Source organism: Phaseolus vulgaris, chromosome 11 (genome assembly GCF_000499845.2).
Source record: "Phaseolus vulgaris cultivar G19833 chromosome 11, P. vulgaris v2.0, whole genome shotgun sequence".
NCBI classification, from domain to species: Eukaryota; Viridiplantae; Streptophyta; class Magnoliopsida; order Fabales; family Fabaceae; genus Phaseolus; species Phaseolus vulgaris.
Genome location: NC_023749.2, coordinates 50,465,238 through 50,491,345, shown reverse-complemented (window position 1 = coordinate 50,491,345; position 26,108 = coordinate 50,465,238). Strand labels below are relative to the sequence as shown.

Genomic DNA, 26,108 nt, shown 5'->3' with positions numbered 1-26,108 from the left:
AGGACACCCTGCCAGCTTGGTGCAGTACAAGGTGGATGAAACTGCATTAATGGCTTCTTTTTCTATGCTTTATTAGAAAGTTTGAAAGTTTGAAATATAATAAATGTTAATGTCGCGATTAGCATGATAATTAACGCTTATCCAGCTAAATAAACCACAGAATAACTAATCAAACATTATTAAACAATATAACTTCATCTCTAAGGTAAAAGTTTATTCAACTAAAAAATTGTGAAAAATAATATATATAGATAATAATTATAAGTACATATATTTCTTATTACATATTCACTGTTATATTTATAACTAGTCTAATTTGATTCATATTTATTAGTTAACTGGAGTAATGGAGTGTCTTTATTTCTACACTTCCTACCAATTGAAAATAGGGAAAGACAACTTCTACTTGACCATTGAAGTTGGAGATGACTCATGATTCAAGTTGTTTCTTCCTGCACTTCCATAATTTCTCCTAGCATCTCATTGGTCAATCAAAAGACCATTTTATCCTTAAAAACACATTTTTAATCTACAATCCAATTTTATTTTTGTTTCTATTTACACATCCGGATTGTATAATGTGAAAGACATTTCTAAATCTAAAAATACCTTTCATATTATATAATACAAATTTTTATTTTTTTTTACTTTAACAAAAGTACATCCCGATTCACAAAATTTAGAAATACTTTTCAGATTTTGGAATCCATAAATATATTTTGGATTCTATTGTTTTTTAAAGAAACTTGTTCTAAATTATAAAATCCATAAGTACCCTTTGATTCTATAATCCAAAGTTTTTTGGGATCATTCATTCTGAAATGAAAATCATCAATAGAATAGAGAGTATTTGGGGTATTTTAAGAAGTATGGGATGTCACAAGAAGCTATGGAGTTGCGGGAAGAAATAGCTCTTAGCCCTTAACCCTTTAACCCTTAACCATTATCAAATATTGAAAAAGACCTTAATATTGCACGAGAGCATTTCAAACCTACACCCAACACAATTATATGAAAAGTTTGTTTTTCCCTTAATGATTTAAAAGCTAGGTTCATTGAGACACACACAACACTGCGTCGGAGAGAAGGGTGGCGACGGATAGAGAGGGAGTTGTCAATGGAGGAGAAGAATTGTGCACTGGAAAAGGCAGTGTTGGTGGGTTGTGAGTTTTCATGAAAATGGTGACTTCCAAATTTATATATCCGAAAGTATTATTTCTATTCTGGATATCCATATCCGTAAGTCAAATCACGCAATTTTGGATATGAACGTTCGAAACTTATATGTCACTTCTGGATATGACAATCTAGAAGCTTAATTGGACAACTTAAATGACCTTTCGGATGCAAATATCTGGAACCAACTGACCTCACTTTGGATTTCAAAATTCGAAGTACATAATAATCACTTTTGGATTGTTTCATCCGTAAAGCAAACACGAATGACAAGGGCTATTTTGAGTTTTAAATTTTATGTTGGGTGCAGATTTGAAATGATATATGCATGGAGAAATAACCTACAAAAAGATGACAAAAAAGAATGATACATTCTAGATATTACAATATGAAAATTAATCATTTGGAACATAAACTTTTTTTTTCAGGGTCTATGCGGCTGAGCTTAGAAGGATCAATGTGTTGTTATGAATTTAGGTCTAATTGTATATAATTCTTTCTGTTTGATCCTTTCCTGGAATGATAAGGAAAAAATGTCTAATAAATAATAATATATAAAAAAAAATATACTAATATTGATAGACATAAATAGTAATTTAATTGGTTGGTGAATGTTATTACTTCTGAAAAATATTATGTAGGCATTCAAGAACAAGGAATATTACATCTACGTTAACAAAGGATATTGATACAAGGCTTCTAGAAGCAAGCTAATATTAATTTTATCTTTTTCTAATTCTTAGTCGTTTCTTTTTGTATATATGTCTAGCCATTATTTCTTTTCTTTTCTTATTCTAGCCTTTATTGGCTCTTTATTTTACATTATGTCTCTTTAACTAGAGCTATAATGAGTGTACTACTTGTATATATTCATACTCTTTGCTTTGATTTAAGTAAGGAACATAAAATAGAAAAAATATTCCTTCTCATATCTTTTGTCTTCCTTTTTCTCTTTTGTTCATATATGTTCTATTTTATAATATGGTATGATAGCTCTGAAGAGATCTGGTTGCTACATTTATCCATGGGTGAAGTTGTTGATCCCTCACAAAATTTTTGTTCACCTTACCATATTAGTTCATCTGATAATCCTTCATTTCTCGTTGTCCCTATTATTCTTGAGGGACCAAATTATCACCATTGGTCTCGTTTATTTCAAATGAGTCTCATTTCAAAGAACAAGATAGGTTTCATTAATGGGACCATAGAAGCTCCCTTTCCTACCATCTTATTATCTCCAACATGGCAAAGAGCCAATATGTTGGTTGTTTCTTGGATGCTCAAGGTTGTTTCTCCACCCATCCTACAAAGTATAATTTGTATGGACAATGCCTTTGACATATGGAATCATTAAAAGAGAGGTTCTCACGAGACAAAATTCATATTTCTGATCATCAGAAGATGATTTCTTCTTTCAAACAATATTCTAATAATGATGAGCAAAATCATGAAGGTTCAAAGACAAAAGTGCAGTCTAAAAAAAATGTTTTACTCATGAGCAGTATCAAACATTGTTAGCTCTTTTGCAACCGTCCAAATCCATTGGTAATGTTTCTAATCAAGTCTTTGTTATTCCTTCCAACATGACAACACAAACTGGTAATAAATTTCTTTCTTCCTTCGGTTCTTGGATTCTTGATAGTGGTGTTATTGACCACATTTGTTCATCCTTAACTCATTTCACTTCATATCATCAAATTAATTCAATTTATGTCAAATTACCAAATGGAAATCAAGTCATTGCCAATTATTTTAGAATTATTTTTCTCAATCAAAATCATGCCATAGACAATGTTCTATATATTTCTTGTTTCATTTTTAATCTTCTTTCAGTAGCAAAATTTATTTATATATCTTGTGTTCTTACCTTTGACTCTAATGGTTGTCACATTCTGGACAACAACTCCTTAAAAACTATAGCAAGAACTCTCATGATACAATCTCATTTACCCAAAATTTATTGGTCATATTCTGTGATACATGTTGCGCATATTGTAAACATGCTTCCAATACCTATTTTAAATTATTCTTCTCCTTATGAAATGTTATACAAATCTACAACAGATTTTAATGAATTAAAGGTGTTTGGATCTTTGTGCTATGCTAGCACTTTGTCAACAAACAAAAGAAAATTTGATCCAAGGGCATTAAAATGTGTTTATTGGTTTTGAAAGAGGGACAAGATGTGTAATGTTGAATATTCAATACAGAGATATTTTTGTATCTAGGGATGTTGTCTTCTATGAAAATGTTTTTCCATATCAAAGGTTTCAAGGTACTAGAAATGAAACTAACAATCCTAATATTCATGATCAAATTTTGTTTACTGAAGATCAACCTGTTTTGAGTCAATCATCACAAGTCATTCTTGCACCTTCTGATAATGCTCTGGAAATAACAGTAATAATAATTGTGAGTCAGACATTGAGATTCCAGAAAAAGTTTGTTTCTACATAGACCAAAACCTCAATGAAGATCATGACACAAAACAAAATTCTGAATCAGATCAATCTGTCTAAATGAGTACGAGAATAAAAAAATCACTTGAGTATCTAAAGGATTATCATTGTAATCTTAATGTTTCCAATACTCTCCAAACGTTAAATATTCTTTGAATTTTGTTTTATCCTATAACAATTTATCACATTCTTACATATCTTTTATAATATATATTCAAAATCTTTGTTTTGATTTAAGAAAAAAAAAATATTTCTTCTCATATCTTTTACCTTCCTTTTTTTCTATTTGTTTCTATTTGGTTCATCTCTATTCTATTTTATGATACACATAAACAGTTTTGGTCACAGAAATTTAACTCTACAGTTTAAACTATTTTTTTTATAAGAGGAACATAGATTGTGTTGTTAGCTAGATAACAACCAAGTTCTCTTCTACAATGCGGGGTAAGCTAAACGATGAAGAATTAAGAAATTTTTTGTTTAAAAGATAAAACCGACATGCCAATTTTTTATCATTTACCCAATTTAAACACTTTGCAAGTTTGCCATGCACCTAAATAAAAATGAAACTTAAGAAATTTTCAGGGAGAATAATATCTTTGTGACCTCATAATACAGATAAATGATAAATTATCAGTTCAAACAAATAAACATAAGCAAAAAAAATTCGACATTTTTAACCCATCCAGCTACATGCATTCGAATGTTTCAACTGCAATGCAGTTAAACAATTTAATCAGAGTCTGCAAAATCATTTGTGTCCACAAGATTCATGATGGTATACAATACATGTAACACCCAAAAAGAATTGACAAAGCCACGAAAGTGCATCATTAGTCTGAACCTTTTGTTGGTACTATAAATCACACTCATAAAATCTTCTTCGGCCCAGAAAATATTGACATTGGACAATCTTGTTAAAAGAATGACAGAAATACTTGTAATCGAGTTTCAAATCACACATCTATGAAGTGTTCTTAACCAAGATCGGATAGCTGACACAGAGCAGGCATATTATTTGCCGTAGCACAAGAACCAAAACCCCACACCTGACTTGACTGAGAAGTTCCAGAAGTCATATGCTTACGGTCAGAGGCAAAATGGTCTCCAAGAAGGGTCATTGTTGTATCAGTTGTGATGGCTTGGTTCTTGCCATTCCCAGAACCTAAGTCATGCCAGTCTGAAGCAAACAAGAAGTCTGGACGAGTGAAGTTCAAGAGGGACAAGGTTTGATTTTCACTTTCAGGAGTCCAAACCTGATCAACAAACTCTAATTTTGGAATGTTGCCTGCACACGAATTAAGGTATTAAGGAAGAAACCTAACATATGCCTTTTCATTAAAACTGATAAATGAATTCATAGCGATGTACCAACTCTATATATAAAATAAGTATTAACAAGTATCTAAGGACTCGTAATATAAAATGAAATCTCAAAATAATTAAGAAATTTCAGATTATGCCAAAGAAGTTTGTGATAATTTATAAAGATGTGAAATGTTCTCAGTAACCATCCCCCATACAGCACATTGAAAATTACTAACCTGTAAATGCCTGGAAGGATAGCTGTTCGTCCAATGAATTCTCACTGGCTCTAAGAAGAGCAGGGCACTCATTCAATATTGAAGTCGCACCAAAGGGAGATACAGGGTCTGCGTAATCTTCCCATTCTGTCTCGTACACATTCAAAGCAGAGCTGTCGCCTCTGTCACCAGGGGTTGCAGTAGAAGAATTTGAACTTTTGTCAGAACAATGGTTCTTTGAACTGCTCAGAGTCTTTGCCTGATAAAGTAAGGCATCCAGCAGGCCACTATTTTGTGGAGAAGAACAATCTGACTCGAGTGTACTAATTGGTGTAGGAGACTGAAAGAAATCATCAACTGACTCGAGCAAAGGAGGTGGGGGAGATGTACCCCAGCTACCTAAATCAAGTTCTGGATATTGGAGTGAAGGGAGCTCCAACTTCACAGCCTCAAAAGTTGGCTTAGAAGTAGAGGAATTGCCATTTGAAAGTGAATGGCTGTAACACATTGAATTGTGTGATGAGGGACCAGGATCAAGGAGTGCTTGCATTCCAAATGATTGTGCAATCTTATCAGAATTATTGTCCCGAATTTGAGAAAATGGATATAAACCGTTTTTTCTCGTATCATTGGAACCAATAAACGGTATTGTTGACTCTCTAAGACGCTTGTGCTTAGGTGATGCTGGTGTCATAACACTACAATATTGAGAAGAATCAAGACCTTTTAGCATATTGCCATAAACAGAAGCATCGGGAAACTTTGGTGCATATGGTAAGATTCCCTGATTATCCTTCAGACTGTCAAATATAGCACCATGTATTTCATAACTATTTGTCTGCAATAAATCAAGATGCATTTTATCGCCACCATTAAGTCCACCATTACTTTGGTTACGCTGACTCTCTTGAAAACCTTGCAAACACACTTCAGGAGGATAAAGTGGCAACCCAGCCCGTTGACGCCTCTTGATCCGGGTGTTCCAATAATTCTTTATCTCATTATCGGTGCGACCAGGCAACTACAAGCAAAAGAAATTAACCATTTATAACAGATTGAGGAAAAAAGGCTGATAATATTGAGAAGAAAAAATTGTAGAAGAAACTGATTGAGATATTTACTAAGATATTTACTCATGAATTATGGTAAGTTAATTGAATAATTTAAACCCCTCAATTATGAAAGGCATGAGAATTAAGAAAAAGCAAAAACCATGAGTTTCTTTGCAATTAACTCAATCCCAAAATTGAATGAGTTCATAATGATTAGCATAGATTATGAAGTTCACACTTATTATTATATTATCAACTGAACAAGCTTTACTGTAAATATAATTGTCTTTTCCTTATTTTGGCAAAGATAATATTAAACTATTTTTTCCTGGTGGCACAAGTCCACAACGTCCAATAGAATGTGACACGGGCAACCTTGTAACTATTACTAACGTAATTTGCAATTTAAGTTGTAGATGTGTAGAATTACAAATCACTTACAAACACAGAAAATTAACAACTGCTTTGAAATAAATGTCGCCCACGTTAGAACAATAATGATTATTTAACTTCCTTAACCTGTACGATGATATCCAGAAAAAACTTACAAAGACATTGTAAAGCTTTATATTGCGTAAAAGTTGACATACAAACATACTACACCGTTAATTAACAGTTATACAGAATGAGTGATGTTATAAATTGGAAATCTAACAAAAGACATGTAAACTGTATTCTAACACATTGGTTAGAGTACGCCTACGTCAGCTTATTACCTATTTGGAAATTACCTCTCCAGATGGAAGTTCCTCGATACAATACAAGACATAACATCACAGACATCACTAATAAATAATAGAATTCAAATATTTCAAGAAAACCTTCAGAAAACAAAAAAAATTACAACTACATACACAGGGTTATAGACAAATTATATAGAAAATGCTTACATGTGCTGCCATGCGTGCCCATTTGTTTCCCATTTTGGCATGAAGTTCAGCAATGAACCGCTCCTCTTCTGCAGTAAACGCCCCTTTCTTTAAATTTGGCCTTAGGTGATTAGCCCATCGCAGCCGACAACTTTTTCCGCAACGCAGTAACCCTGTGTGCTTCTGAACAGCATTCCAATTCCCTTCCCCGTGCTTGTTAACATAATCCACCAAAATATCATCTTCGGTTGATGTCCACGGACCTTTCTTCAGAACAATACTGGTACTTCCTTCATAACTCTCATCATTCAACTGTGCCGCACTCAGATCACTAGGAAGCACCTCATCTTCAATTTCATTACTCACTCGTCTCATCTTATTTGATATCCTTCCTGCCCAAATATTTCACAACCACGAAGGAAATCCTTAAAATTTGCAGAAGTGAAAAAGAATAAAACCAAGAAAAGTCCTAAATTAGCTTCCAGCTCCACAGCCACTTAATTTTATTTTATTCCTTTACTTTCAGATATTCCTTTTGCACATGGAAGGAGCTGCAAACCTCAGCAAGATAAAACGAGCCGAATGCCATTAAATGATTCACAAGACACAGAAAACAAGAAATGTTCTTTATAATGAAGACACTTTAAAGCTAAAAAGGAATTACAATAGTAAATAAATTGAAAGGAAAATAATCAGAAGCATCAGATTATACCGGGTAAAGTAGTAAAAGCATAAACACCCAATAGCAAAGTTTCTCTACTGCAGCAAAACCTGACACCGAGTATTTAATGATGCTCTCCACTGAATCATGAAACACAAATTTTCCAGACCCAAAAAAAGAAATAACCCATCCAATCCATTTAAGCACGATACTAATCATGCTCACCCATAATATCCGATCAGAAATCAAATATACAGAAGAAAAAAACTGCAACTTATCACATGATCATTGCACACAAAAAACCACACCATAACTTCCACCCCTCAAAACCCACAAAAACCTAGCATGCACACTTATTACGGAATTCATTCTTCCCACCAACCCAACACCCCAAATCTGGTCACCACAACACAGTACACATTTATTACAAATTAATTAACAACCCAAGCAAAGAGTAAATGCATTTAATAGTTCCGCTACTTATTAAGCCCAAAGTTTTAAAAACAACCAGCGATTCTGGCCATTTATTACAGCATTAACTAATTACAATATTAGCAAATTACCTAATAACCCAAGCAAAGAAAAAAATTACTCATTTAATACTTTGGTATTAATTAAGCCAAAGGTTTTAAAGAAAGATCTGCGATTCTGTCTTTCAAAGTTTCTGGGGTTTCTGATCGTGACAGTATTTGTCCTCAATTTTTTACAATATCAAAGAACGTGTGACTTCAATTAAAATAATCGATTTATACAATTTAAAATTCTTTAGATTTGAACGTGATGAATATTCAACAACAGATCCACACAAAATTAAGGGCACCAAGAAAACAAAACAAGAAGGGCAGAAAAACTGAAAAAAAAATAAAAACAAAAACGAGACGGTACCAGAATAGGACGCGACGCAACACTAGAATCCAAAACGACTCGTTTTGCGCGCGGCGAACAGAAGCGCCAATTGAGCTCAGAAGCTGAATGAAACAGTGAAAACCCTGTTCCCAAAATCAAAGCAAACAAACAAAAAAACACGAAATTAATTCCAAATTCCACCCCGCTGTCACCGAAAGCGACGAGCGTCACAAAACGACGCGTTTAATTCATTTTCGTGTTCGGTGTTCGATTTTGAGAAGCCGCGAGAGACAAACCTCGGATCGGAGCGAGGGGCAGAATCGTAAATCCGAGAATTTGAGGTATGATTAGAATCGGGGAAAAGCAAAGCGTGAATTGGGAAGAAGAAGAAGAAGCAGAAGAAACTCACATTGGGATTTGTGTAGAGAGAGAAAGTGTGATTGGGGAATGAAGAGAAGAGAAGAAGTAGGAGAGAGAAAGGGAAGGTAACGATAGTAGCGGCCGCAGAGAATCACAGCACCTTTCACTTGTTCAATTTCTTCAATGTTTCTAAAACCAATGTTGTGTATGTGTGCATGTGTGTTGTGTACTCTTCTTCCTCTTTCACTTCTTTCTTCCATTCATTTATATACTTCTCATGCTTTTTTTCTTCATTCATTTATTTATTATTAAATGGAACACCTTTTTAATTAATCTTTTTTTAGAAAAATAATAAATTCAAATTCTCCTCTTACTAATCATTATTATGATTTCTTAATCAATGTCTAAGAACATTTATTAGCATTAAATACTTTTATTAGTTTTAACTTCTTCAATCTCTTTCATCATTAATGAAAAACTTCTTGCAATAGCATAAATGTTACTCTCCTATTAAAAATATAGTAGTTTTATTTTGCCAATTTATGTATTCACTGAATGCCACACTATATTATAAAAAACTGAGTTTGATTAAAAAAAAATTGCAGTATAATGAAAATGTAAATTACACAAATAAAGAGCCTGATATATAATATTCCACTTATTAATTGATGTAATTAATAATTGAAAATTAATTTATAACATTATTAAAAAAATTATCTTTTAAAATTATAAAAAATTAAATTATTTTTTATTTAAATTTTAATTAAAAGATGAGTCCGTAAAATAAGGTAGCACACAGAAAATGTCAACATGTCTTACGAAATTAGTGGCTGGCTAGTGGATCTATCCACTTTGTCACCCTTTTGGTTTCAAATAAATTTTAATTAATAATGAAAAAAAATATTAGAAAGAGAATGTAAATTAAAGTTATTCTCTCTTTTCTTAAATTAGTCTAATTTTAATGGGACAAAAATTTATATTTTTTTAATTTACCCCTAACATTAATAAGATATATTTTTATTTTTTAATTAAATTATAATGTCAATAATCAAAGTAAAAATTCAAAAAGTTCTTATCGAGAGACTATGAAGCTTAGACACTCCTCCTAAATGGTGTGTTGGTGTCGGATACACATATCGGACACCGACACTCGTAGGACACGTATCCATAAAGTGTCTAATTCAAAAAATATTTGTTGGATTTCTGATAATTCTAGCACGATTCTAACATAATTTTAAAAGAAAAAAAATATTAATTTTTTAAAAATTCAAATTTATTGTATAAAATTTTATTATGATTATAAAAATAAGAAACAAATCATTTTGAACCAGTTATGAAAAAACATCTTTCTCCTCCACAAAAAATCTGGAACATATTTGTGCACATAAATCTTTATTGTCAATTTATATAATTCATATTTATATAATATATAAATTTGTGTCCTCGTGTCCTACATTTTAAAGATTATACATATCTTTGTGTCCGTGTCCGTGTTTGTGTCCGTATCCGTATCATATATGTGTTCGTATAAGTGTCCAAGCAAAATATTTTAAAGTAATTATTTTAAAATGGATCAAAACGTTTTTTTTTTTTAGAAACAAGTATCTTCAATTTTAGAAACAATAAGACTTGTAACCTCTCTTCAACGTCTCCACGATTATAAGATTTATAAAATGAATTACTAAGTAATTAAAATTTTAACTTATATATTAAACGTAACTTAAAATGTTAACCTTTAATTATTATTTTTTAAACAATTCCTATTCAATATAAAAATTGAATTTTGCATGATTAAGCCTTCAAGACGTAGAAATAAACTAATTTTTTATCATAATTATTGCATTCCTACATAATGCATATTTATTATAATTTTTTTATAATTGATAGTATTAAAAATTTATATTGTAATGTTTCAAAATTTACAATGTAAGATTTTTTAAATACAAAGTATTAAATGATATTATTTTTAGATAATTTAATATTTTTTCCAAAATATTATAAGACCAACAAAAAAAGTAAAAAAAAAAGTATTAAGAAAAAAAAAAAAAATGCAATTTTATATATACGTAGGAAGAGATAAAAAGTTCTCTTCATTTGATTGGATGGGATAAGTATGAAAAAATATATTTTTTATAAATAAAAAATAAATTTGTACTTATATATATAGGATGAAAAAAAATATCTTCTTTATTAGTAAAAATATTTAAAATAAATAAAAAAAGAAAAAAATTTACGAGAGGAAAAGTGAAAAGGAATTAATTGCGTTGAGAGAGAGAGAGGGTTTTGGAAAAAATTCGGAATTACTAAAGTTTTATTTTAGTGTTTAATTATAATTACTAAAGTTATTTATTTTATAATTATCTTTGTTTAACCTTATTATATTTATTTGTTTGTTAAGTTTATAATTATAATTATTTATTTAGTGTTTTTAATTTTATTTTAGTTATTTATTTGATTATTTTATAATTATATTTGGAAAATGAAGTGTTTCTAACTTCATTAAAATTTTATTTAATAATTATCAATGAAGTGTTTATGAGTCGTCTTACTTATTTACTTTCTTTCAATGTTCTTTCAATAATCAAGATATTACAAATTTTCATTAAATGGTTGATATTTTTATTGATTTTCTTCTTTGTTTTTTGAAAATATTCAAGTAATATATATAATATTGCTTAAGCGAAAAAAAGTCTATTCCTAGTTAGACAAAGTTGCTCAACCGAAAGTAACTCACTCAAACCACATATATAACTTATAATGTTAATATGTTGTGAATTTTATACATAAGTTTAATTAATTATATATTCATGATAATGATACTATTAATTATATACACATATAAGGTGAAATAGTGTGTGTCACCCGTAATATTATATATATATATATGTACACTTTTCTATGATAATAAAAAATAAAAAAGTAATTTACCTATTAAAATAAATTCTTTCATTAAGTTTATTAATAAAATAATTATAAAATAAATTGTTTTTATAATTTTATTATAGGTAATTTTTATTATAAATAGTTAATTGAATTTAAAAAAATAGTTACAAAATGTAAAGAATAAAATAATAAAATAAAATATATTAATAAAAATAAAATTTATTTAATTATTTTTATAGTAATTTATTTGGATAGTTTTTTCCATAAATATTTACAGTATAAAAATTTAAAAGAATCATATAGTAAAATTGATTGATACATTTACAGGAGTTAAAAGTCATTTTTAAAATAAGATTTTTTGTAAATTATTTCCCTTGCTAACTTGTAAATAATTTTATTATTTTATTTTTCCTAAGGTGTTTAGAAAATTCTTAGGAAAATGATTTGTTTGAGCAGTTTTCAAGCTGGTTTTTGTGGTATTGAAATGGTAAGTTGGTGAGAAGGAGTATAATGGTAAAAATAAAAGTGATTTTGAGATGAGTAAGAAACTGAATTTGGAAGGAAATTAGGGAGAAAAGGTAATATATATTTGGAAAGTTAGCATGAATGGACAATGATTTCCTCATCAACAACAACATCAACACGCAACAACATTACGAGGAACCACGCACAAACGTAAGACTACACTTTCATACACAAGATTACATTCACCTATATAACTTATATTAAATATTATAATATTTAATTTTTTATAAATTTAAGTTTTTTTTTTAATTTAGTTTTGGATTTAAAGCTTTTATTGCATAGGTTATATATAAAATTTTCAATTGATACGAAATTGTTTGATATGTTATATATATATATATATTGAGGTAATTTATATATTTTAGAATATGTCAAAATAAATTATTTGATTGTGTTATTTCGTTTTAATAAAATATAAATAACTATAATGATATAAAACTAAATTTGTCTAGGAAGACAGGAAAAGACAAAAAATTGTTTTATCTTTTTGTCAAAAATTATTTTTACGAAAATTATGAATTTCAAATTTTTCAAAAAGCTTTGGAAATATCTAAAGAAACAACACTCTGGTAGTGAAAGATTCATAGACATACAAGCTATGAAGTTCGGGAACTCCTCTTAAATGGTGTGTCGGTGTCGGATACTCGTATTAAACATCGACACTCATATGACACTTGTAGGACACGTATCCGTAAAGTGTCAAATTCAAAAAGTATTTGTTGGATTTCTGACAATTCTATTACAATTCTAACACAATTTTAAAAAGAAAAAATACATTAATTTTCTAAAAAAACTCAAACTTATTGTATAAATTTTTATTATGATTATAAAAATAAAAAACAAATCCTTGTGAACCATGAAAAACATCTTTCAACTCCAAAAAATAATCTAGAACATAATTGTGCACGTAAATCTTTATTGTCAATTTATATAATTCATAATATAGATTCATGTTTCTGTGTCCTACATTTTAGAAATTATACGTATTTTTGCGTCCGGATCTGTAATACATAGCATCAAAGTGCTCAACTTAGTTAAAGAAGTGTAGAGAATAAATGAAATAAAAATAATTAAAAGATATATTCATCTGCTCATGAGTATAGACAATGAATTGCCATGTGATATAGAGAAATGAGTAAAAAATCCAACTAACATGTCCCACATTGCAAAAAAGAGAAATCATAAAAAAAAATAATGGAGGTTGGATGTTAAGTGTGAAAAATACAGTGATTAACACATGTAGATTGAATATGCAAGTCTAAAAAATCAGAATAGACAAACATAAATGACCAGTCTAAATCAGACAAACAAACACAACATATGACCAATAAAAAAATTTAACAAAACTACCATTTCTAAACTGAAAATTAAAAATAATGATTTCATCTCAATTAAAAGGATAGTTTAACAAAACTATCACACTGAAAATGAAAAATGGTCATTTCATCCAATTATAGGTCATTGTTATTGTAAACTTGACAGATTTAAAGTATATCTCTAATATTTGATAGGTAATTGTTATGAAAACTTAACATTTGAAATATATCTCTTAAGTGTCTAACGTTTGACCAAAAATTTTTCTATTGTTGCAAAACTTAAATTACTTCAAAGTCATATTTGAAGACATACTTAAAAAAAACAGTCAACACATATTCTAACTTCATTGGGAACAAGGTTCTTGCCGAAGAGCAATGCTCCAAAATTCACATTTTTAGCTTAAAAAAAGTGATGGTCCAAGCATTATAGAGTCACCAGGCCATTCTGAGCTATGAGTGCAGCAGCCTGTGATCCCTCCACTGTTGGGAGTGGGAGGTGGTCGCTGCTCTGTGAAACCAGCCTCACGCTGTGCCCTCCACTCTAAGAGCTAAGAGACCTTAGTCTTCACCAAGGTCACCAGACTCAACTCTCAACTTGGAATGGGCAGGCCAGCATATTGCAAACACAGCCCAACCCAGCAAGTCTGAGTGTTGTTCCATCACATTGATGCTCCCACTTGGGTCACAAGCTGGAGTAACCCAGCTCAGCGATCTGACACCTTGTCAGTGAAGCTATAAAGACACTTTTGTTTTATTTTCTTTCTGATGTGGGATATAATTAGCATAAAGTTTGCTGTGGAACTAACCATTCAATTTTGAAAAATGTTTTTTTACATTTGTATGAAATATAGGGTAGTTGGATGTATTTGAGGAAGACAAGATCTTAATTTGTATCCTAAGATCTGGTACAAAGTGATTAAATGTTTGAAACTGTTAAAATACTGTATATGGCAGTTACCATTTCATTTCATAATAAGATGAATTCTTCTGATACAAGTAAAGAATTACGGATAGAAACTTTTATGATGTTTCCATGTCGGAGATTTTGACGCCCTTATATGCAATACACACTGAACATATTCAATATTTATTTATGCATCATGCCAAACATTCTGCATAGATATATATGTCATGCACATTGAACTTTCAATATTTATGCACAATGTCAAACTAGCACTCTTTGAACATTCCATAAATTGGTGCATTTCTTAAAAAACATTTTCGAGCAAATGGGTTATCAGAAACTATTTGAATGGGTTCTTTAAAGACTATCACTTAATATCATAAACTAATTGAAATATAAGAACCATACAGAAATAATGGCAAAATATAAACTCAAGATTATAAGAAATTGATCTGATCTTATTGGAGACACTAATTTTGTAAGCAATAAAAATAAAAAATAATAAAATATTGAACTGATATTAGTGGGATGCACAAGACTCTTGCAACAGTGCAAAACAAGAGCCATGCATAAGAGTCCCAATAGCAAGCTATTGTAATGGACACTTTCCCTCAAAAAATAAATTTAATATCGTGTGAATCAATGATTCACATATCAGATATTAAACTGATAAGAACAGATACTACACTTGATCTTAGCCAAAAGGCCGAGAAAGGTATGATTTGTATCATGGAAGTATTCTGTTCTTATACTGTGAGCTCCATCTTCTTGACAGACTCCTGACAATGTGGAACTCTGTCAGTTGAATAGGATGCTTCAAGAATGTGGGAAGGTAGAAATAACTTTATAAACTTCCATACATTTTAAGTTTGATTATGAATGCTTCAACATTTGTAGAAGACAGCTTTCGTCCAACAATTCAGCCACAGACAAAAATATGACAAACTTGAAGATGTTTGTTGAGTCTCGTGTGACTAGTGATGAAGAGTTTGTTAATATAGCTAGAATGTACAATTCTACTGTCACAGTTTTGTTGATTTCTTATGCTGTGTTTGAAGTTTAGAGAAGAATGAATTTGGTGAAAAGTCCAATAATCAGTCATGGTAATTCATGTCTTTGGAAAAAAAGTGTTATTTTACTTTTCTAACATCATCGAGATTTGAGTAATTAATTTTTTAAAAATGAAATTGCAATGGCTAAAAGGTTTACATAACTTGTTCTCTCTGCAGCTACTCATTAATGAGATGATAATATAAAAAAAGAGTATCTTCCAGCAATTTAAAACCAGCCTCACACTTTGCCCTCGACTTTAAAACTTGCTGAATTTGAAGAAGCTGAAAGTGATGAGAAGTGGATTAACACTATGAAGAAAGAATTAAACATGATAGAAAAAAAAATGACACATGAGAGTCAGTAAATAATCTAAACACAAACAATGAGTAAAATGAGTTTATAGAATTAAACTAAATGCAAATGGTTTTATAAATAAACACAAATCCAATTGATATGTATTTTGAGATTTATATTTATTGTAATTGTTATCATTCTTTTTCACAAGTACTTCCCATTATTCACTCATTCTGATGTTCTGGGGAAACATTGTAGCTTTCAAATGGAACAGTTTTTTTTCCTTCAATGTAATATTTATCTTCGATTTTTCATACCTTTTTTATTCAAACTTTGACTTATAGTTGAATTTCACTTTTCATATGGAATTGGCATAATATGCAGCTTTCACAGTGATATATTAGATTTGGAATTTGAAATTGGATTTGTAATTTCATTAGGATTTTGAATTGAATTTGATTAACAGGTCTTACCATTGAAATTGGATTTTTATTTGAAATTATTGAAATTGAATTTTATCTCAAATTAGAATTTCAACTACAATTGAACTACTATGTTACAATACTAGCAATGTTCAATTCAGATTCATCATTGTTGAAAACACAAGCAACAAATATAACTTTAAGCAGTTATATTTTTTTTCTCCATCTCTTTTTCTTTCTTCTTTTGTAGAGATTCACAAGTTGTGGTCAAATTACTAATGAAAAATATATTATACATGTAAAAGAGAAAAACTAAATAGAAAAAGGTTGAAGGAAAAATTTAAAAATTTATTGAGTACACACAACATTACCTCAGGGGCTATATTTAAAAGGGTCAAGACAACCTCTTAAAAGGTGAAGAGAAACTTTAACCTAATCTTTTCAAGCCAGATCTTATTAAACAACATATAATGAAGGTTACCTGAAGTACCTACACAGAATGGTTCTTTCAAACTAACTGTAAAGCATCTCCCTCCCATTAGAAGTAATGACAAAGTTGAATTTTATTACACGCATTGATTCTTGAGTTTGCAGCACATAAACATGCCTACAACTTCTTGATAAATCAGATTTATATTCAATAGTAAGGCACAGCTTTCAAGTAAGAGAATCCTATTAATGGCATTCCAAACATAATTTTTTTGCTGTGGGTTGTTAGGCTTACCCTGACATCTCAATAAAGCATGTTATGAAAATTAATAGTGTAAACAAATAAAGATAAGACTTCAAAACATGAGAAAAAACTAAGTAGGCAAGTCAACTTATTGCAGCCACAGTGCTGTTCCATCATCTTAGTGCCCCCTGTTGCAACTCACCTGCAATTTGGCACCATTGACAGAGATTATACTGACATTTTTGCTTCCTTTTTTCCAGCTGTGAGAACATAACTGACAAAAAAGGCTGCGAGTATAGTAATAAGTACATTGCTGTTTCATTCTGAGACACAAGAATTTCCTTACCAGTGTAGACATTTAAAAACAAATCTAAGGAGAAAGGGGAAAGAGCCAACAAGATAAACATTTTTACACAAATTGTCAAACTGTTTCCATAAAATATCCTTACAAAAATTGTTAAACTGTTTTGGGTGGGCTGCATAGACTCCTGCTATAGTGCAAAACAAGAGTCATGCATAAGAGTCCCAATAGCAAGCTATTGTAATGGACACTCTCCCTCAAAAGATTAATTTAATACCATGTGAACCAATGGTCCACATATCAGATATTAAACTGATAAGAACAGATACTACACTTGATCTTAGTCAAAAGGCCGAGAAAGGTATGATTTGCATCATGTAAGTAATCTGCTTTTATATTCCGAGTTCATCTTCTTGTCAGAGTCCAAATAAATGTGGATCTTTGCATTTGACTAAGATGTTTCAAGGATGCTGGAAGACCAAAATAATTTTATGGTTTTGAATGCTTCAAATTGACAGGAGACAGCTTTCGTCCAACAAATCAGGCACAGAAACATGGGAAACTTAAACTGTTTGTTTAATATCTTCTCACAAACAAAGAAAAAGTCATGCCAGTTATTTGTAACAATGTCTTTTAATATGACAACTGTTTTCTCAGAGTTTAGAGTTTACATGTATATGATGAGGATGAAGTGTAGAAATATATTGAAACTCACCTCATAGGATGGAAGACTTGTTTATCAAACGTTCTACTTGTGTATGTTGTGTTTACAATTTAGAGAAAAATGGATTTTGTGAAAAGTTACTAGTTAGTCGTCTAAGTCTTCTGAAAAAAAAAACTGTTATTATTCTTTTACAACAGAACCGAGAAAAAAAAAAAGTAATGGTCCAAGCAAACTAGGCTAACCAGGCATACTATAGCAGAATTATAGCATTCCACAATTGATCAGCTTTCATACTATAGCATAAAAAATTAAAAGTGATGGTCCAAGCAGAATAGACTCACCTCCCACTCCCAACAGTGGAGGGATCACTGCTCTGTGAAACCAGCCTCACGCTATGCCCTCCTCTCTAAGAGCCAAGAGACCGTAGTTTTCACTAAAGTCCCGGACTCTACTCTCAACTTGGAATGGGCAGGCCAACATATTGCATACACAGCCCAACCAAGGCAAGTCTCAATGTTGTTCCATCACAATGATGCTCCCACTTGTGTCACAAGCTGGAGTAACCCAACTCAGCGATCTGACACCTTTTCAGTGAATTTATAAACAATTTGTTGTTTCATTTTCCTTGGGGTGTGGGGCATAATTACATAAAGTTTGCATTTTTTATGAAATATAGAATAATTTAATTAATTTGGGAAAGACAAAACATCCTAGTTTTTGCTCTACTGTCGGTATTAAGATTAAATGTTTGAAACTGTTAAAATCTTGTATTGTGATCATTTTATGCAATTCTCTAGTATTCACAAAAGTATTTATATTGTCATTTCATAACAAGATGAATAATTTCATAATAAGATGAATTTTGCTGTTATCACTGAAGAATTACATACGAACATTTATAGTCTCAGTGATATCGAATTGGAAACTGAACTTTAATGATGTTTCCATGTTGCCTTTTTTCTCAGTATCACTGGGGATTTAGTATTTAATTTGAAATTGTTGTGTCCAAGTTTTGTAACTTAGTTTTGTGGGAGGTGGTTAACATCCTTACATTGTTTTTTAGTCTGGTGTAAAACACTTATTTTGTTATTTTCTGAAGAATACAAAAACAGAAATACCTAACAACAAAGGTTCAGACACTGGTTTTGGTGAAAGTCTCAAAACAGAGGGGAGTTGATAAACTTTGTGTTGTGTGCTGCTTATAAATAATTTTCTCTTAAATTGTCTAGTCTAGTCTTTTGTAGACAGTCTTTAGTTAAACTATCTAGTCTTTGTGTGGACGGTTTTTCATTAGACCCTTTAGTGTGTTTGTTTGTGTAGACTGTCTAAATATCAAGTCGTTTAGTTTGTTTATTCTTATGAGATCGTCTAGTAGATAAACCATTTAGACTGTCTTGTTTTATATCAGACGTCTAACCTGTTAGCAAGTTGTCTAGACCATCTTGATGGTTAGTTAGCCAAAGCTATGTTAGTTTGTTTTCTTTTTTACTTTTGCTTATGTTTTCGCTATATGTATACCCAACAGTGATAAATCTTGCATTCTGATGAGCTAATACAAAATCCAACAGTGGCCATAGTGGAAGAGTAGTTCTGCAGCAAAGCAAAAGAAGTGAACTGCATATTCTCAATTTGTAATATGTTGAATCCAACCCTATATCAGCGGATGTATATGATCACAAAATTCTTAGTTGCCAACATTTTGCTCTGGATTGTACCGTTTATTGTTTCCATTTTGTTACCTTGTGCCTGTCTCTGTCACGCATATTTCATATTTCACCCTTTAACTCCATGGACGTGTGCACCATCAAGTGTTAACTTGCATTATGCTTTCAATACAGTGTGATACCTTCAACACTAAAGGATACACAGAAGCCATATTCATAATACGAAAAGCAACTATTTTTATACTTATTGTTTATTTATACCCATATTATCCACGTGTTGAAATCTCAGCCAAAACATCTAGTAAAAATTTCAGACCAAACTCACAAGGAGTAAGCCGCAATAAGTCCCAAACCGAGACTGAACAAAACTGGTTTTCCGAAAATAAAACGTCCTAGTTTTTCTTCCCTGTATCTTCTTTTTGTGATTCATTTATGGACATGCCTCCTTACCTGGGTGCAAATAACATATGAAAGTACTTGTGTGAATTTTTTCAGCACAATACGGAAGCAGAATAAAAATTGTAGAAAGTATGGCGAAATTTCACAAGTTTTGGTAGAGGATAGTCTTAGTTTGGACGAAATTTTTTGAAAAATTCTCCCGAAATAGTTTTTTCCTAAAATTCCACGTAAGAATCTCCACTGAATTTGGGACAAAACGCAAAAAATTGCAGACCAAAGCACCCAAGGAGTCAGGCACAGTAAGTCTCAGACCAAGAGTTAACAAAACTAGTTTTCCGAAAACAAAATGTCCTGGCTTTTCTTCCCCGTCTCTTCTTTTTGTGATTCGTTTATGAACGTGCCTCCTTACTTGAGTGCAAACAACATATGAAAGTACTTGTGTGAATTTTAAAAATGCAATACACACATAGAATAAAAACTGCAGAAAGTAGAGCGAAATTTCACAAGTTTTGGTAGAGGATAGCCTTGGTTTGCACGAAAATTTTTGAAAAATTCTCCAGAAATATTTTTTTTCCTTAAATTCAACGTAAGAATCTCCACTGAATTTGAGACAAAACGCAACAAATTTCAGGTTAAACGGATGAGTATTCACCCACGAAAAAAATCAAACAGTTTCTCACTCAAAAGAACCTTCCTTTCAACCCTGACAGTGATGAATAAAAAATTTATTGTCAATCTTGCGGGACGAATCTGAGGCTCAAATCTCGGCCAAAACTCAATAGACACGGTGACGAACCTCTAGTAAAAATTTGATACCAAAACTCACATGGAGTAAGGCGCAGTAATTTGATACTCGGTTTTCCGAAATCAAAACTTTCTGCTTTTCTTTCCCGTATCTTCTTTTTGTGATTCATTTATGGACGTGCCTCCTTACCTGGGTGCAAGCAACATATGAAAGTACTTGTGTGAATTTTTCAGCGCAATACGGACGCAGAATAAAAATTGCAGAAAGTAGGGCGAAATTTCACAAGTTTTGGTAGAAATTTCTGAAATCAGAATAGCCTTGGTTTGCTCGAAAATTTCTGAAAAATTCTCCCAAAATACATTTTCCTAAAGATCCATGTAAGAATCTCCACTGAATTTAGGACAAAACGCGACAAATTTCAGGTCAAACAAATGAGTATTCACCCACACAAAAAAAAACAAACTAGACACAGTGACGAATGTCTGATAAAAATTTCAGATTATAATCACACAGTTACCAAGATTTTCCTATCAAGCCGCAAATCACACAGCTGCCAAATCCTACCCACCACCTCACAATTAATCCATAATCAAATAGGATCTATATAGATACGCAGATCCATCCACCACCTCACAATTAATCCATAATCCATAAACAAACAGGATCTATATAGATACGTAGACCCATAAATTCGTACAATCCCGGATCTATATAGATACGTAGACCCATAAATCCGTACAATCAGGAAGACTCATACGTATCCATTAATCCATACAATCAGGAAGACTCATACGTACACATTTTTAACTTTCTTAGGGTGGGATTCTTAGGGTGGGATGCACCAGCTCTTGCATTAGTGCAAGACAGGAGAAATGCCTAAGAGTCCCTATAGCAAGCTATTGTAGGTGGACACTCTCCCTAAAAAAATAAATTATAGGTGAACACTCTCCCTCAAAAAACTAAATTTAATATCGTTTGAATCAATGATACTACACTTGATCTTAGCCAAAAGGCAAAGAAAGGTATGATTTGTATAATGTAGTATTTTCTTCTTATATGTGAGCTCCATCTTCTTACAGACTCTCCCAAACTTTGTCCGAAGAATAAGATGCTTTAAGAATCAGGGTCAAAATAATTGTATAAACTTCCATACATTTTAAGTTTGATTACAATTGCCTCAAAATTTGAAGGAGACAGTTTTCGTCCAACAAATCAGCCACAGACAGAAACATGACAAACTTGAAGCGGTTTGTTCAATATTTTCTCAAAAACAAAAAAGGTCATGCTAGTTATTTGTAACAATCTCGAATAATACAAAAGTGAGAGATAACAACCCTGTTTTCTCAGAGTTCACATTTTTATGATGAGGATGAACTTTGGAAATATATTGAACCTCATGCATAAGAATAGGTACACCTCATAGGATGGAAAGACTTGCAATCAAACGATGAGCCTGACGAAGAGTTTGTTAAATATAGCTAGAATGAATTTTGTGAAAAGTCTAATAGTTAGGCATGGTAATTCATGTACTTTTTGTTGGCATTAGGCTAAGTCTTCTGAAAAAAAAAAGTGTTATTTTTTCTTGTCTGGTTACCAAAATCTGAGTAATGGGGTCAAAATGTTTACAAACCTTATTCTCTCTGCAGCTACTCATGAATGAGATGATAAAATATATAAATGAAAGCATCCTCCTGCTCTGCAATTTCTAGTATTCACAAAATTTGTCTATGCTTATTTCTTTCATGATATTGTATTTGAAATTGAACTTTTCATGATATTACCTTGTTAGCATTCAGAACTCATTGCAGTAGTAGAAAAAGAAAATTGGACTGTTTTAGTGAGATGCACCAAGCTCTTGCAATAGTGCAAAACAAGAGTGATGCTTGAGAGTCTGAGTAGCAAGCTACTGCAGTTGACCCTCTCTCAGAAAAAAATAAATTTAATATCGTATGAACCAATGGTTCATATATCAGATATTAAACTGATAAGAACAGATACTACACTTGATCTTAGCCAAAAGGCCGAGAAAGGTATGATTCTAACATTGTAAGTGTTGAGCTTTTATTGTCTCAACCCCAGTTACTTGTCAGAGTCCTGACAAATGTGGGAACTGGGAGATGGTTGAAACACTTCAAACACAGTCACCTGATAACTTGTTTGAATATCACAAAGTATGGATGAAATGTCTTGACTCAATCCTAAGAGGGAAGATAGAATCCAAATTACATCTCTAACATAACCACTTAAAAAAGACTTATTAGTTTAGCTGTGTTATTCAAATTTTATATAGAACACTAATAATTATAGATAAAACTTGTTATATGGAACATAAAGGGAGTTTATTCACCCCTGTGATTGTTGTAAGGATTGAGAAATATTAAATTAAGTTTTCTTTTAAGAAAAGATTTTTTTTCTTTTTTTTTTGTAGGTGGCATATATGTGAAATTTCTCATTTTAAAAATTAAAAAATAAATATACTTATATATTTAGTAATTAAATAAAAATATGGATAAATAAAGTTTTGTGAGACTGATGCAGTTCAAGTATAAAATTCAATTATCTTATGCAATTAAAAGATATGAGCATTTATCATCACAAAGACAATAAATAGCATAGGTAGTGAAGGGGTATATTCGCTCTCCCTCCAATCACAAATGCAATATTACTCTTTGATTACATTCGAAAATATTTTTATGACACTAAAGTAGGAGCTTTTTGTTGCTTTTTGTTTTCCCAATCAAGTTTTTCAATATGTGATAATATAGTTATGTAAATTTTTTATTTCTGCAATTCAGTTTTTAATTGGGACGGAAGGGTTTGCTTTTATTGAAGTAAACATCATGGACACAATATGGGTTGAGTCCAAATTAATATGGTATCCCGAAAGATTTGTTGACAAAAAACTATGTTGTACATCAATTTTCTTTATTTCCTATTGACTTCGAAATATATTAAAAGATGCACGTATTCTCCATTGGCACCCTCCATCATGATGTATGCACCGAGTCACATATCTGTCTGGCTTAGATTCCATGACAACAAATTTGTAACCATTGTTTATGTGGTATTGTTTTATGACATTCAATGTCGCCTCCTTTGACATGAAAGACATGTGTTCATTGAGGTCGCAGTCAATGTTATGTACGGATTGACTGTCAAACGGAATATATTGTGAAGAAGATCTCTTGAACTGATCTTCATCATCCAAATCGAAGTCGTAGTTCTCTCCATCTTCACCTCTTATTATTGTTTCTTCATGTTGGCTTAGTGATGTTCTACTGACATTCCACGTGTCCATCTGCATTTTAAAAAAATAACATTACCTTATACAAATATATATATATATATGTGTGTGTGTGTGTGTCTTGCCTAAATAAGAGGAAAGAAGATGATAAACAAAAATGATATAGAAAGTCTACATTATCTTTGTGATTTTTGTTTGAACTTTACATTGGAAGGAGAAAATAATGTATCCCACAAACATTCTCTTCAAAAAAAATTTTCGCGGATACAACAAAGAGAGATATTGAAGTAGAACAAATGATAGGTACAAGGCTTCATTGCTCTCTTATTATATAACAAAAATTGTTTCTAAATTGAATATAATTTAACATAATTATTTCAACTTTTATTCATTATGACAAGTCAAATCTCTCAGCTAATCTACGAATGTGCCATTTTTTTTAATGTATAGAAAACTATTACGCATGATACACTTTGTTTCACTTATTTTTTTCTCAGTTCATAACAAAGAAGTTGTCTTCATTGTTGGCAACTTTGCATGGGCACCAAATGAAGAAGCTTCACACATTGTTGGGAACTTCTATTCAAACAGCGTGCACCCCTTTATTTTCTCACATGGCGTTCTTTCTTTCTCACATCACATGCGTACAACAATTGTTACTTGCTCAGATTTCTTTCCTCACATGGCTACAACAATTCTTAATTTGGTGATATGGGTACAACAATTGAGTAAAAATGCTTAGAGATTCTCTGTCACACAAAGTTTGAATTCAAACTTAATATTCATTGGTGTGGGTGGAGGTTGCAACTGTATTCACAAATCCTATTTAAATAGACCCTTACTCTCCTCACATTCAACCACACTGAGTTGGAATGTTTCTTTAGTTATGCCAAAAAATCTTGAAGTGCTTAGACGTGTCAATTTACCTTCAAAGGTAATTTCTCTTTTTACATATTTAGTATGATATTGTCATTTAATTTTATATTATATTATATATAAATATTTTTATATTTTTCTATTACTTATGAATATTCTATATTATATTATATATGATTTTTTTTAAGATATTATGAATATTTTTCTATTATATTTATTTTAGTCTTATGAATATTTTGGTGTTATATTATATATGAATATTTTGATATTATATTATTACTTATGAATATTTGATATTATATTATATATGAATATTCTTTTAACATCTTATGAATATTTTTCTATTATATTTTTTTTAGTATTGTGAATATTTTGCCGTGATATTTAATATGAATATTTTTATATTATATTATATATGACTATTTTTATATTATATTATTACTTATAAATATTTTTATATTATATAGCATGAATATTTTTTTTGTCTTATGAATATTTATATATTATATTATTATATAACATGAATATTTTAATTATAATTTTCAGGATTCATCTTATTAGAATTTCATAGTATCTCATCACCTTTCCGCGAATATGTTCCTATTGCGATCCAAAGATAAACATGTTACTAAAGATCTATGGGAAGGTAATGAAAGACTATTGAGACCCAGAAGACATGCAATCTGGGTACTAAAGCATGAGGATATAGTTGACCAGCGAGTCAAACACTTAATTGATCATTCTAGTTCTAGACATTTGTTACAATTTACGAACATTGACTTCAACCAACTATTGCTTACAACATTAGTAGAAAGGTAGAGAATAGAGACTCATACCTTTTACTTTCCTCTCGATGAAACAATTGTTACATTGGAAGATACGAATTGGTATTGGGTCTACCTATTGATGGAGAGACTGTCACCGGGATTACTAGTGGTGATTTAGTATCTTTGTGTGAGCAGTTGCTCGAATTTATACCACTCGCTATAGCTATGAAAGGAAATGCAATTAATTTGTCTTGACTTAACAACACTTTTCAGGAACTGCCACATCATGCAACCGAAGATGTTATTGCTCAACATGCTCGAGCCCACATATTAACACTTATTGGAAGCATATTGATGCTTGATTCTTCGAGTAGTAAGGTACATTTAATGTATCTATTATTGTTGGCTGACTTGAACAACGTCAGAAATTAT

General features: G+C 31.1%; 1 protein-coding gene and 4 non-coding genes across 7 annotated transcripts; all 5 read right to left on the bottom strand.

The window, feature by feature from the left end:
• Positions 1-4,301: 4,301 nt before the first annotated feature.
• Positions 4,302-9,187, bottom strand: LOC137810789 (transcription factor MYB33-like). 3 transcript variants are annotated; one of them, XM_068612236.1, is made up of 5 exons: positions 8,883-9,187; positions 8,626-8,729; positions 7,101-7,471; positions 5,180-6,179; positions 4,302-4,923 (listed from the first exon to the last, which is right to left on the bottom strand). In XM_068612236.1, the coding sequence occupies exons 3-5, from the start codon at positions 7,452-7,454 to the stop codon at positions 4,613-4,615; spliced, it is 1,665 nt and encodes a 554-aa protein (XP_068468337.1). In that variant the 5' UTR covers positions 7,455-7,471; positions 8,626-8,729; positions 8,883-9,187; the 3' UTR covers positions 4,302-4,612. The 3 variants fall into 3 exon arrangements, with proteins under 3 accessions (XP_068468337.1, XP_068468344.1, XP_068468330.1); XM_068612243.1 differs by having other exon boundaries at positions 8,996-9,185; XM_068612229.1 differs by having other exon boundaries at positions 8,626-9,187.
• Positions 9,188-15,097: 5,910 nt separating this feature from the next.
• On the bottom strand, positions 15,098-15,293 carry LOC137811511 (U2 spliceosomal RNA). Its single transcript, XR_011081093.1, has one exon. It is a non-coding gene; the product is annotated as a U2 spliceosomal RNA (small nuclear RNA).
• Positions 15,294-17,487: 2,194 nt separating this feature from the next.
• LOC137811989 (U2 spliceosomal RNA) lies at positions 17,488-17,682 on the bottom strand. The gene has a single exon (XR_011081215.1). It is a non-coding gene; the product is annotated as a U2 spliceosomal RNA (small nuclear RNA).
• Positions 17,683-21,620: 3,938 nt separating this feature from the next.
• On the bottom strand, positions 21,621-21,815 carry LOC137812011 (U2 spliceosomal RNA). The gene has a single exon (XR_011081223.1). It is a non-coding gene; the product is annotated as a U2 spliceosomal RNA (small nuclear RNA).
• An 811-nt stretch (positions 21,816-22,626) lies between these two features.
• Positions 22,627-22,823, bottom strand: LOC137812028 (U2 spliceosomal RNA). The gene has a single exon (XR_011081224.1). It is a non-coding gene; the product is annotated as a U2 spliceosomal RNA (small nuclear RNA).
• Between the last annotated feature and the right edge of the window lie 3,285 nt (positions 22,824-26,108).

Coding starts and splice junctions, on each gene's coding strand:
- LOC137810789 (XM_068612229.1), bottom strand. CDS start 7,454: ATGAGACGAGTGAGTAATGAAATTGAAGATGAGGTGCTTCCTAGTGAT. Junction 6,180..7,100: donor GGGCACGCATGGCAGCACAT/GTAAGCATTTTC, acceptor TTTTGCTTGTAG/TTGCCTGGTCGCACCGATAA. Junction 4,924..5,179: donor ATCCTTCCAGGCATTTACAG/GTTAGTAATTTT, acceptor ATTCGTGTGCAG/GCAACATTCCAAAATTAGAG.